The sequence below is a fragment of the Cyprinodon tularosa genome, unplaced genomic scaffold (assembly GCF_016077235.1).
Source record: "Cyprinodon tularosa strain WSP-4 unplaced genomic scaffold, ASM1607723v1 ctg1959, whole genome shotgun sequence".
Lineage (NCBI taxonomy): Eukaryota > Metazoa > Chordata > Actinopteri > Cyprinodontiformes > Cyprinodontidae > Cyprinodon > Cyprinodon tularosa.
Window position 1 is genome coordinate 1 of NW_024038714.1, and position 13,360 is coordinate 13,360.

General features: G+C 44.3%; 1 protein-coding gene across 2 annotated transcripts; it reads left to right on the plus strand.

Moving 5' to 3' along the window:
* The first annotated feature begins 2,474 nt into the window (after positions 1-2,474).
* On the plus strand, positions 2,475-13,014 carry LOC119782592 (inositol monophosphatase 1-like). Of its 2 annotated transcripts, none has more exons than XM_038283601.1 (4): positions 2,475-2,675; positions 12,480-12,558; positions 12,675-12,808; positions 12,897-13,014. In XM_038283601.1, the coding sequence occupies exons 2-4, from the start codon at positions 12,496-12,498 to the stop codon at positions 13,003-13,005; spliced, it is 306 nt and encodes a 101-aa protein (XP_038139529.1). In that variant the 5' UTR covers positions 2,475-2,675; positions 12,480-12,495; the 3' UTR covers positions 13,006-13,014. The 2 variants fall into 2 exon arrangements, with proteins under 2 accessions (XP_038139529.1, XP_038139528.1); XM_038283600.1 differs by lacking the exon at positions 2,475-2,675 and adding an exon at positions 9,081-9,121.
* The last annotated feature ends 346 nt before the right edge of the window (positions 13,015-13,360 follow it).

Consider the following 13,360-nt stretch of genomic DNA (forward strand, 5'->3'; position numbering starts at 1 on the left):
GTTTGAACGCATCCGAGGGGCCCCTGCACTGCTCAGGAGGTGTAGGCGGCTCTGGCCCTCCTTGTTCAGGGCGTCGCTCTTATGATCAGGATTAGGGGCCCCATGGAGACACTGATGGGGGCCCTGCACCAAAAACAAAGCAGCTTTCAAACTGCTGTAAAGATTTACAAAATTTCTACAAAGGAAAATTATCAGAAAGCAAAAAAGTTTACTTTAAACTGAAGATTAATAAACTGAGATTAATAAACTGAGATTAATATTCTGCAGGTGGAACAAAGACTGAGGGGAACTAAAGGAGGCCAGATTCATTGCGAGACCATGCAAGCTGTGATCAGAGGAAAGGTTACTTGGCGCCGACCAGTGGTGAAAATTGGAAGTTCAGTTTAATATAATCCAGTCAGTGAATAGTTCCGTCTGAGAGAATGAAAATAGTTGTTTTAATGGTTATAGAGTCAGATATGTGGCGGTAATGTTTGGTTTATCTAAGGTTTTAATCTGTTACTGATTAAATGGGTTTGGCTGGAATTTAAGGACAGATTCTAATAGATCTGCAGGGTGGGGACTATAAATCTGATAGGATTTTTATCTTTTTATTGCTGTTTTGCACAATTTGCTTAACTAAGAATTTTTTGTTGTTGAATATTAGAGATTTTGCAGATATATTTTTATACATACATTGTTTAGATTTATTTATATCTTTCTACCCCTTTTATAGAATAGAATAGAAAATCCCTTTATTTTCCCACAATGGGCAGATTTACAGCAGCAGAAAGATTATTGAAAATGGTCACACAAATGAGGACCTTAGAAAAATGTATAAGAATAACATAATAGGGAAGAGTTAAAATATAAACAATAAAATACTGTAAAGTGTTTTAACAATATAAAACTGGAGAATAAATAACCAATATGCAGCTATGGACATTTTTACAGTAATTTGAAAATAGCAGCAACATCAGAGATGTGCAGAATGACAGCAGCAGGTTATTTAACTGACTAAGGTTTCTATCATTACATTTGATTTGATTTGTTCCTGCTCCCGGTGGTTGGAACCTTTATTCCACTCTGGATTCTTGTGAGTGTAGTCTTTGTTCACTTTATAACAAAAAATAAATAAATAAACAAACAGTTTTGAAAACTTCGGTATTCATTCATTTCCTGCTTTGTGTGTCAACTTTCATGGTTGCTGAGCAACAGAACATACGGCAGTAAAACCCACCGAAGGGTAGACCTGTTCGAATTCACAGACTAAACTCTTCCGGTCTCCTTTTTTTCAAGGACTTCGAAGGATCCAGTCTAGGTAGACCGCGTCCTTGGAGGATCCAGTCTAGGTAGACCGCGTCCTTCGAAGGATCCAGTCTAGGTAGACCGCGTCCTTGGAGGATCTAGTTTAGGTAGACCGCGTCCTTGGAGGATCCAGTCTAGGTAGGCCGCGTCCTTGGAGGATCCAGTCTAGGTAGAACACGCTCCTTGGAGGATACAGTCTAGGTAGACCGCGTCCTTGGAGGAGCCAGTCTAGGTAGACCGCGTCCTTGGAGGATCCAGTCTAGGTAGACCGCGTCCTTCGAAGGATCCAGTCTAGGTAGACCGCGTCCTTGGAGGATCTAGTTTAGGTAGACCGCGTCCTTGGAGGATCCAGTCTAGGTAGGCCGCGTCCTTGGAGGATCCAGTCTAGGTAGAACACGTCCTTGGAGGATACAGTCTAGGTAGACCGCGTCCTTGGAGGAGCCAGTCTAGGTAGACCGCGTCCTTGGAGGAGCCAGTCTAGGTAGACCGCGTCCTTGGAGGATCCAGTCTAGGTAGACCGCGTCCTTGAAGGATCCAGTCTAGGTAGACCGCGTCCTTGGAGGATCCAGTCTAGGTAGACAGCGTCCTTGGAGGATCCAGTCTAGGTAGACCGCCTCCTTGGAGGATCCAGTCTAGGTAGACCGCGTCCTTGGAGGATCCAGTCTAGGTAGACCGTGTCCTTGGAGAATGCAGTCTAGGTAGACCGCGTCCTTGGAGGATCCAGTCTAGGTAGACCGCGTCCTTGGAGGATCCAGTCTAGGTAGGCAAAATCTCTAATATTCAACAACAAAAAAATACGTAGTTAAGCATATTGTGCAAAACAACAATAAAAAGATAAAATCCTATCAGGTTTCTAGTCCCCACTCTGCAGATTTATTAGAATCTGTCCTTAAATTCCAGCCAAACCCATTTACACAGTAACAGATTAAAACCTTTAGATAAATCAAACATTACCGCCACATATCTGACTCTATAACCATTAAAACAACTATTTTCATTCATTTCAGACAGAACTATTCACTGACTGGATTATATTAAACTGAACTTCCAATTTTCACCACTGGTCGGCGCCAAGTAACCTTTCCTCTGATCACGGCTTGCTTGGTCTCGCAATGAATCCTGGGATATCCAAGGATAGCGAGGATACATCAGACCCGTCCTTCAAATCGAGCTAAAAGAAGGACGCATTTTAAGGCCGCATAACGAGGACTCTTGGAATCAGACCAGACCTCGGCGCCGCGCTATGACATCAATCGTCCTTCAAATCTGGCTTTCTGAGGACGCAGCCCATTAATTCGAACACAGCCTTGTCCATTCCTGACAGGATGTGACGCAAGCAGTGCAACAGAAGCAGAGCCAGGAAGTGACCCAGAGCGGATTACTAGCAGGTGAGTTCTCTTGGTTCCGGTCCAGTCTGGTCTTTTGGCTCTTATGAACTCGGTTCTGGTTCGGCGGCTCCTTCATGGAGACTCTGCCTGTAGAGGCGTCTTTAAGGCGGCCGCCATTTTCCGTTTCCTCCGCTCTTCTGTAAGCCGACTGTGAAATCGCTGGCCGCCGGCGGCCATCTTGGGGCGGTCGTCCGCCTCAGAAGTAGAGCTGTTCTGAGCCGTTTCAGGTTTGATGGATGAGTGAACTTTAGATGGATGGAGAACCACCAGACTAGGGCTGCACTTCATCACTGTGATAATCCATTCATCTTTAGATTATTTGTTTGATAAATTGATTATTAATCAGATAGAAAAAGGTTCCTTAAACTAAGGAGACCAGATTCCTGAAATCCAGTCTGAAGACATTTCCAGCTCAGAGATAAAAATAAATACACATCTTAAAAATTAAAATAGGAAACAGAGACGCTTTCATCCTATTTTACATATTTACTAATATTTGAACAACACCAATCAAGCCTTAACTCTCCTAATCCAGGAATGCTAACTCTTCTAATCCAGGAATGCACCTCTCCTAATCCAGGAATGCTCCTCTCCTAATCCAGGAATGCTACCTCTCCTAATCCAGAAATGTTCCTCTCCTAATCCAGGAATGCTCTTCTCCTAATCCAGCAATGCTAACTCTTCTAATCCAGGAATGCTAACTCTCTTAATCCAGGAATGCTCCTCTCCTAATCCAGGAATGCTACCTCTCCTAATCCAGAAATGTTCCTCTCCTAATCCAGGAATGCTCTTCTCCTAATCCAGCAATGCTAACTCTTCTAATCCAGGAATGCTAACTCTCTTAATCCAGGAATGCTCCTCTCCTAATCCAGGAATGCTAAATCTCTTAATCAAGGAATGTTCCTCTCCTAATCCAGGAATGCTCTTCTCCTAATCCAGCAATGCTAACTCTTCTAATCCAGGAATGCTCCTCTCCTAATCCAGGAATGCTAACTCTCTTAATCCAGGAATGTTCCTCTCCTGATCCAGGAATGCTAAATCTCTTAATCAAGGAATGTTCCTCTCCTAATCCAGGAATGCTAACTCTCTTAATCCAGGAATGCTAACTCTCTTAATCCAGGAATGTTCCTCTCCTAATCCAGGAATGCTAACTCTCTTAATCCAGGAATGTTCCTCTCCTAATCCAGGAATGCTAACTCTCTTAATCCAGGAATGTTCCTCTCCTAATCCAGGAATGCTAACTCTCGTAATCCAGGAATGTTCCTCTCCTAATCCAGGAATGCTTACTCCCGTATTCCAGGAATGTTCCTCTCCTAATCCAGGAATCTTCCTCTCCTAATCCATGAATGCTAACTCTTCTAATCCAGAAATATTCCTCTCCTAATCCAGAAATGCTCTTCTCCTAATCCAGCAATGCTAACTCTTCTAATCCAGGAATGCTAACTCTCTTAATCCAGGAATGCTCCTCTCCTAATCCAGGAATGCTAAATCTCTTAATCAAGGAATGTTCCTCTCCTAATCCAGGAATGCTAACTCTCGTAATCCAGGAATGTTCCTCTCCTAATCCAGGAATGCTTACTCCCGTATTCCAGGAATGTTCCTCTCCTAATCCAGGAATGCTAACTCTCTTAATCCAGGAATGTTCCTCTCCTGATCCAGGAATGCTAAATCTCTTAATCAAGGAATGTTCCTCTCCTAATCCAGGAATGCTAACTCTCTTAATCCAGGAATGCTAACTCTCTTAATCCAGGAATGTTCCTCTCCTAATCCAGGAATGCTAACTCTCTTAATCCAGGAATGTTCCTCTCCTAATCCAGGAATGCTAACTCTCTTAATCCAGGAATGTTCCTCTCCTAATCCAGGAATGCTAACTCTCGTAATCCAGGAATGTTCCTCTCCTAATCCAGGAATGCTTACTCCCGTATTCCAGGAATGTTCCTCTCCTAATCCAGGAATCTTCCTCTCCTAATCCATGAATGCTAACTCTTCTAATCCAGAAATATTCCTCTCCTAATCCAGAAATGCTCTTCTCCTAATCCAGCAATGCTAACTCTTCTAATCCAGGAATGCTAACTCTCTTAATCCAGGAATGCTCCTCTCCTAATCCAGGAATGCTAAATCTCTTAATCAAGGAATGTTCCTCTCCTAATCCAGGAATGCTAACTCTCGTAATCCAGGAATGTTCCTCTCCTAATCCAGGAATGCTTACTCCCGTATTCCAGGAATGTTCCTCTCCTAATCCAGGAATCTTCCTCTCCTAATCCATGAATGCTAACTCTTCTAATCCAGAAATATTCCTCTCCTAATCCAGAAATGCTCTTCTCCTAATCCAGCAATGCTAACTCTTCTAATCCAGGAATGCTAACTCTCTTAATCCAGGAATGCTCCTCTCCTAATCCAGGAATGCTAAATCTCTTAATCCAGAAATGTTCCTCTCCTAATCCAGGAATGCTCTTCTCCTAATCCAGCAATGCTAACTCTTCTAATCCAGGAATGCTAACTCTCTTAATCCAGGAATGCTCCTCTCCTAATCCAGGAATGCTAAATCTCTTAATCAAGGAATGTTCCTCTCCTAATCCAGGAATGCTCTTCTCCTAATCCAGCAATGCTAACTCTTCTAATCCAGGAATGCTCCTCTCCTAATCCAGGAATGCTAACTCTCTTAATCCAGGAATGTTCCTCTCCTGATCCAGGAATGCTAAATCTCTTAATCAAGGAATGTTCCTCTCTTAATCCAGGAATGCTAACTCTCTTAATCCAGGAATGTTCCTCTCCTAATCCAGGAATGCTAACTCTCTTAATCCAGGAATGTTCCTCTCCTAATCCAGGAATGCTAACTCTCGTAATCCAGGAATGTTCCTCTCCTAATCCAGGAATGCTTACTCCCGTATTCCAGGAATGTTCCTCTCCTAATCCAGGAATCTTCCTCTCCTAATCCATGAATGCTAACTCTTCTAATCCAGAAATATTCCTCTCCTAATCCAGAAATGCTCCTCTCCTAATCCAGAAATGCTCCTCTCCTAATCCAGAAATGCTCCTCTCCTAATCCAGGAATGCTCCTCTCCTAATCCAGAAATATTCCTCTCCTAATCCAGGAATGCTAACTCTCTTAATCCAGGAATGCTCCTCTCCTAATCCAGGAATGCTACCTCTCCTAATCCAGAAATTTTCCTCTCCTAATCCAGGAATGCTCTTCTCCTAATCCAGCAATGCTAACTCTTCTAATCCAGGAATGCTAACTCTCTTAATCCAGGAATGCTCCTCTCCTAATCCAGGAATGCTACCTCTCCTAATCCAGAAATTTTCCTCTCCTAATCCAGGAATGCTCTTCTCCTAATCCAGCAATGCTAACTCTTCTAATCCAGGAATGCTAACTCTCTTAATCCAGGAATGCTACCTCTCCTAATCCAGAAATTTTCCTCTCCTAATCCAGGAATGCTCTTCTCCTAATCCAGCAATGCTAACTCTTCTAATCCAGGAATGCTAACTCTCCTAATCCAGGAATGCTACCTCTCCTAATCCAGAAATTTTCCTCTCCTAATCCAGGAATGCTCTTCTCCTAATCCAGCAATGCTAACTCTTCTAATCCAGGAATGCTCCTCTCCTAATCCAGGAATGCTACCTCTCCTAATCCAGAAATGTTCCTCTCCTAATCCAGGAATGCTCTTCTCCTAATCCAGCAATGCTAACTCTTCTAATCCAGGAATGTTCCTCTCCTAATCCAGGAATGCTAACTCTCTTAATCCAGGAATGTTCCTCTCCTAATCCAGGAATGCTAACTCTCCTAATCCAGGAATGCTCCTCTCCTAATCCAGGAATGCTTACTCCCGTATTCCAGGAATGTTCCTCTCCTAATCCAGGAATCTTCCTCTCCTAATCCATGAATGCTAACTCTTCTAATCCAGAAATGTTCCTCTCCTAATCCAGGAATGCTCTTCTCCTAATCCAGCAATGCTAACTCTTCTAATCCAGGAATGTTCCTCTCCTAATCCAGGAATGCTAACTCTCTTAATCCAGGAATGTTCCTCTCCTAATCCAGGAATGCTAACTCTCCTAATCCAGGAATGCTCCTCTCCTAATCCAGGAATGCTTACTCCCGTATTCCAGGAATGTTCCTCTCCTAATCCAGGAATCTTCCTCTCCTAATCCAGCAATGCTAACTCTTCTAATCCAGGAATGTTCCTCTCCTAATCCAGGAATGCTAACTCTCTTAATCCAGGAATGTTCCTCTCCTAATCCAGGAATGCTAACTCTCCTAATCCAGGAATGCTCCTCTCCTAATCCAGGAATCTTCCTCTCCTAATCCATGAATGCTAACTCTTCTAATCCAGAAATATTCCTCTCCTAATCCAGAAATGCTCCTCTCCTAATCCAGAAATGCTCCTCTCCTAATCCAGAAATGCTCCTCTCCTAATCCAGAAATGCTCCTCTCCTAATCCAGGAATGCTCCTCTCCTAATCCAGAAATATTCCTCTCCTAATCCAGGAATGCTAACTCTCTTAATCCAGGAATGCTCCTCTCCTAATCCAGGAATGCTACCTCTCCTAATCCAGAAATTTTCCTCTCCTAATCCAGGAATGCTCTTCTCCTAATCCAGCAATGCTAACTCTTCTAATCCAGGAATGCTAACTCTCTTAATCCAGGAATGCTCCTCTCCTAATCCAGGAATGCTACCTCTCCTAATCCAGAAATGTTCCTCTCCTAATCCAGGAATGCTCTTCTCCTAATCCAGCAATGCTAACTCTTCTAATCCAGGAATGCTCCTCTTCTTATCCAGGAATGCTCCTCTCCTAATGCAGGAATGCTCTTCTCCTGATCCAGGAATGCTAAATCTCTTAATCAAGGAATGTTCCTCTCCTAATCCAGGAATGCTAACTCTCTTAATCCAGGAATGCTAACTCTCTTAATCCAGGAATGTTCCTCTCCTAATCCAGGAATGCTAACTCTCTTAATCCAGGAATGTTCCTCTCCTAATCCAGGAATGCTAACTCTCTTAATCCAGGAATGTTCCTCTCCTAATCCAGGAATGCTAACTCTCCTAATCCAGGAATGTTCCTCTCCTAATCCAGGAATGCTTACTCCCGTATTCCAGGAATGTTCCTCTCCTAATCCAGGAATGTTCCTCTCCTAATCCAGGAATCTTCCTCTCCTAATCCATGAATGCTAACTCTTCTAATCCAGAAATATTCCTCTCCTAATCCAGAAATGCTCCTCTCCTAATCCAGAAATGCTCCTCTCCTAATCCAGAAATGCTCCTCTCCTAATCCAGGAATGCTCCTCTCCTAATCCAGAAATATTCCTCTCCTAATCCAGGAATGCTAACTCTCTTAATCCAGGAATGTTCCTCTCCTAATCCAGGAATGCTAACTCTCTTAATCCAGGAATGTTCCTCTCCTAATCCAGGAATGCTAACTCTCTTAATCCAGAAATGTTCCTCTCGTAATCCAGGAATGCTAACTCTCTTAATCCAGGAATGTTCCTCTCCTAATCCAGGAATGCTAACTCTCTTAATCCAGAAATGTTCCTCTCCTAATCCAGGAATGCTAACTCTCCTAATCCAGGAATGCTCCTCTCCTAATCCAGGAATGCTTACTCCCGTATTCCAGGAATGTTCCTCTCCTAATCCAGGAATCTTCCTCTCCTAATCCATGAATGCTAACTCTTCTAATCCAGAAATATTCCTCTCCTAATCCAGAAATGCTCCTCTCCTAATCCAGAAATGCTCCTCTCCTAATCCAGAAATGCTCCTCTCCTAATCCAGGGATGCTCCTCTCCTAATCCAGAAATATTCCTCTCCTAATCCAGGAATGCTAACTCTCTTAATCCAGGAATGTTCCTCTCCTAATCCAGGAATGCTAACTCTCTTAATCCAGGAATGTTCCTCTCCTAATCCAGGAATGCTAACTCTCCTAATCCAGGAATGCTCCTCTCCTAATCCAGGAATCTTCCTTTCCTAATCCATGAATGCTAACTCTTCTAATCCAGAAATATTCCTCTCCTAATCCAGAAATATTCCTCTCCTAATCCAGAAATACTCCTCTCCTAATCCAGGAATGTTCCTCTCCTCATCCAGGAACGATAAGTGTCCTCATCCAGGAACGCTCACTCTTCTAATCCAGGAATGTTAATTTATTTAATCCAGGAATACTAACTCTCCTAATCCAGGAACGCTAACTCTTCTAATCCAGGAATACTAACTCTTCTAATCCAGGAACGCTAACTCTTCTAATCCAGGAATACTAACTCTCCTAATCCAGGAATGCTAACTCTTCTAATCCAGGAATGTTAATTTATTTAAACCAGGAACGCTAACTCTCCTAATCCAGGAATGCTCACTCTTCTAATCCAGGAATGGTAATTTATTTAATCCAGGAACGCTAACTCTCCTAATCCAGGAACGCTCACTCTTCTAGTCCAGGAATGCTCACTCTTCTAATCCAGGAATGTTAATTTATTTAATCCTGGAACGTAATTAAAAGTGCCTGCTTTGCTGTTGGTGTGGTGTTTAAACGGCTCACCATCATGGTGAATCTGCCATGTGTCGCTGTATAAATATGCTCCGCTTACTTGATCCAGTATTGTACCATTACATCTGCACAGAGACGTCCTAGTCCATGATTGCGTAGGGGGCCAACCAGGTGTCAGTGACAGGGGCCCTAAGAGGTCGGGGGCCCCTAAGCAACTGCAGTCTCTGCTTACCGATGGTTACACCATTGATTGGATGGCGTTTATCGGTGCCATCTGGTCATTCAGTCTGCTTTTCTTTCCAGCTGACTCCTGCCTGATCTCTGTTTTCCTCTGCTGATCTTTCCATCAGTCTTCCTGTTTTTCTCCTCCGCTGATCTTTCCATCAGTCTTCCTGTTTTCCTCCGCTGATTTTTCCATCAGTCTTCCTGTTTTTCTCCTCCGCTGATCTTTCCATCAGTCTTCCTGTTTTCCTCTGCTGATCTTTCCATCAGTCTTCCTGTTTTCCTCCTCTGCTGATCTTTCCATCAGTCTTCCTGTTTTCCTCTGCTGATCTTTCCATCAGTCTTCCTGTTTTCCTCTGCTGATCTTTCCATCAGTCTTCCTGTTTTCCTCTGCTGATCTTTCCATCAGTCTTCCTGTTTTCCTCCTCTGCTGATCTTTCCATCAGTCTTCCTGTTTTCCTCTGCTGATCTTTCCATCAGTCTTCCTGTTTTCCTCTGCTGATCTTTCCATCAGTCTTCCTGTTTTCCTCTGCTGATCTTTCCATCAGTCTTCCTGTTTTCCTCCGCTGATCTTTCCATCAGTCTTCCTGTTTTCCTCCTCTGCTGATCTTTCCATCAGTCTTCCTGTTTTCCTCTGCTGATCTTTCCATCAGTCTTCCTGTTTTCCTCTGCTGATCTTTCCATCAGTCTTCCTGTTTTCCTCCGCTGATCTTTCCATCAGTCTTCCTGTTTTCCTCCTCTGCTGATCTTTCCATCAGTCTTCCTGTTTTCCTCTGCTGATCTTTCCATCAGTCTTCCTGTTTTCCTCCTCTGCTGATCTTTCCATCAGTCTTCCTGTTTTCCTCTGCTGATCTTTCCATCAGTCTTCCTGTTTTCCTCTGCTGATCTTTCCATCAGTCTTCCTGTTTTCCTCTACTGATCTTTCCATCAGTCTTCCTGTTTTCCTCCTCTGCTGATTTTTCCATCAGTCTTCCTGTTTTCCTCCGCTGATCTTTCCATCAGTCTTCCTGTTTTCCTCTGCTGATCTTTCCATCAGTCTTCCTGTTTTCCTCTGCTGATCTTTCCATCAGTCTTCCTGTTTTCCTCTGCTGATCTTTCCATCAGTCTTCCTGTTTTCCTCCTCTGCTGATCTTTCCATCAGTCTTCCTGTTTTCCTCTACTGATCTTTCCATCAGTCTTCCTGTTTTCCTCCTCTGCTGATCTTTCCATCAGTCTTCCTGTTTTCCTCTGCTGATCTTTCCATCAGTCTTCCTGTTTTCCTCTGCTGATCTTTCCATCAGTCTTCCTGTTTTCCTCTGCTGATCTTTCCATCAGTCTTCCTGTTTTCCTCCTCTGCTGATCTTTCCATCAGTCTTCCTGTTTTCCTCCTCTGCTAATCTTTCCATCAGTCTTCCTGTTTTCCTCCTCTGCTGATCTTTCCATCAGTCTTCCTGTCTTCCTCTGCTGATCTTTCCATCAATCTTCCTGTTTTCCTCTGCTGATCTTTCCATCAGTCTTCCTGTTTTCCTCCGCTGATCTTTCCATCAATCTTCCTGTTTTCCTCCTCTGCTGATCTTTCCATCAGTCTTCCTGTTTTCCTCCGCTGATCTTTCCATCAGTCTTCCTGTTTTCCTCCGCTGATCTTTCCATCAGTCTTCCTGTTTTCCTCCGCTGATCTTTCCATCAGTCTTCCTGTTTTCCTCCGCTGATCTTTCCATCAGTCTTCCTGTTTTCCTCCTCTGCTGATCTTTCCATCAGTCTTCCTGTTTTCCTCCTCTGCTGATCTTTCCATCAGTCTTCCTGTTTTCCTCCGCTGATCTTTCCATCAGTCTTCCTGTTTTCCTCCGCTGATCTTTCCATCAGTCTTCCTGTTTTCCTCCTCTGCTGATCTTTCCATCAGTCTTCCTGTTTTCCTCCTCTGCTGATCTTTCCATCAGTCTTCCTGTTTTCCTCTGCTGATCTTTCCATCAGTCTTCCTGTTTTCCTCTGCTGATCTTTCCATCAGTCTTCCTGTTTTCCTCCGCTGATCTTTCCATCAGTCTTCCTGTTTTCCTCCGCTGATCTTTCCATCAGTCTTCCTGTTTTCCTCCGCTGATCTTTCCATCAGTCTTCCTGTTTTCCTCCGCTGATCTTTCCATCAGTCTTCCTGTTTTCCTCCTCTGCTGATCTTTCCATCAGTCTTCCTGTTTTCCTCCGCTGATCTTTCCATCAGTCTTCCTGTTTTCCTCCGCTGATCTTTCCATCAGTCTTCCTGTTTTCCTCCGCTGATCTTTCCATCAGTCTTCCTGTTTTCCTCCTCTGCTGATCTTTCCATCAGTCTACCTGTTTTCCTCCTCCGCTGATCTTTCCATCAGTCTTCCTGTTTTCCTCTGCTGATCTTTCCATCAGTCTTCCTGTTTTCCTCCTCCGCTGATCTTTCCATCAGTCTTCCTGTTTTCCTCTGCTGATCTTTCCATTAGTCTTCCTGTTTTCCTCTGCTGATCTTTCCATCAGTCTTCCTGTTTTCCTCCTCCGCTGATCTTTCCATCAGTCTTCCTGTTTTCCTCCTCCGCTGATCTTTCCATCAGTCTTCCTGTTTTCCTCCGCTGATCTTTCCAACGGTCTTCCTGTTTTCCTCCGCTGATCTTTCCAACGGTCTTCCTGTTTTCCTCTGCTGATCTTTCCATCAGTCTTCCTGTTTTCCTCCGCTGATCTTTCCATCAGTCTTCCTGTTTTCCTCCGCTGATCTTTCCATCAGTCTTCCTGTTTTCCATGGCTCTCATTCAGTCTGCTTTCTATCAATCAGCTCCAAACATTATGCTAGCATTAGCATTAGCTCGTTGTCATCTTAGAGGTGATCATCTGATCTGATGCGTCCTAGGGTAGTCGACTTCCTGTTTGGTAGTAGGAGTGGGAAGACTGCTCCAAGATGGCCACCATATTGCAGGTGCTCCAGCAGCCGACGCGGCGCCTGCTCTGTTTCAATGCTAGTAGGTTTGGACCTCAGCTGTGGTTCTTCTCCTTCCAGAAGCTTTCAGATCCATAGTAGCCATCAGTGGCCCCTCCCTGCTGAACCGCCTCCTAGATGGCGCTGCAGAGTAAAACGGGCTGCAAGTACTCCCAGTTTCTCTGAGACCTTTACCCTCCATTCCTATAGGAGCTGCTCGTCCAACATGGCCGACCTCCTGCAGAAGGTGATGGATCACGCTGTCGCTGTGGCACGGAAAGCTGGAGAGGTGAGATGTTCTGGTGCTCCTCTTTGTTTGGGTCAATCAGAACCAGCCTAGGAAGCTAGAACCCGTTTCCAATCAGCTGAGGTTCTGATGGCTTTCCTGGGTCATGTACCGACCAGGTGGTCCGTGAGGCGCTGAGGGGCGAGCGGGCGGTGATGACCAAGAGTTCAGCGGTCGATCTAGTGACTCAGACCGACCAGAAGGTGGAGCAGCTCATCATCCAATCAGTGAAGGAGAAGTTCCCCGAGCACAGGTAAGAAGCCCCGCCCCCTAAGAACTGGTGTGTCTGGAAGGTCAGACCCCTGGCCTCCATGCTTTTATTGTGAAATATTGGTGCCCAGGTTTATAGGGGAGGAGTCTGTGGCAGCAGGTGAGCCGTGCGTCTGGACTGATGATCCCACCTGGATCATCGACCCCATCGATGGAACCACCAACTTCGTTCATGCGTGAGTTTCTCTCAATTCTATTCAGTTTATTTCTATAGCTCCAATTCCCATCATGTCATCTCAGGTCACTTTATAGATACAGAACAACCAGATCATCCAGTCAGATTGATTCAAAGTTTTCTATCTAAGGAAAACCAGCTGATTGCATCGACTCATTGACTCTTCAGCAATCCCTCACACTAAGCATGCTTGTAGCGACAGTGGAGAGGAAAAACTCCCTTTGAACAGGAAGAAACCTCCAGCAGAACCAGGCTCAGTGTGAGCGGCCATCTGCTGAGGCCCACTGGGGTTCAAGGAGACAGAAGCAGACATAGAAAAAGAAGCATAGATACAAAAGGCAACCAGCTCCACAGGCAGCC

Coding starts and splice junctions, on each gene's coding strand:
- LOC119782592 (XM_038283600.1), top strand. CDS start 9,096: ATGCTCACTCTTCTAATCCAGGAATG. Junction 9,122..12,479: donor ACTCTTCTAATCCAGGAATG/TTAATTTATTTA, acceptor CCATTCCTATAG/GAGCTGCTCGTCCAACATGG. Junction 12,809..12,896: donor GAGAAGTTCCCCGAGCACAG/GTAAGAAGCCCC, acceptor ATTGGTGCCCAG/GTTTATAGGGGAGGAGTCTG.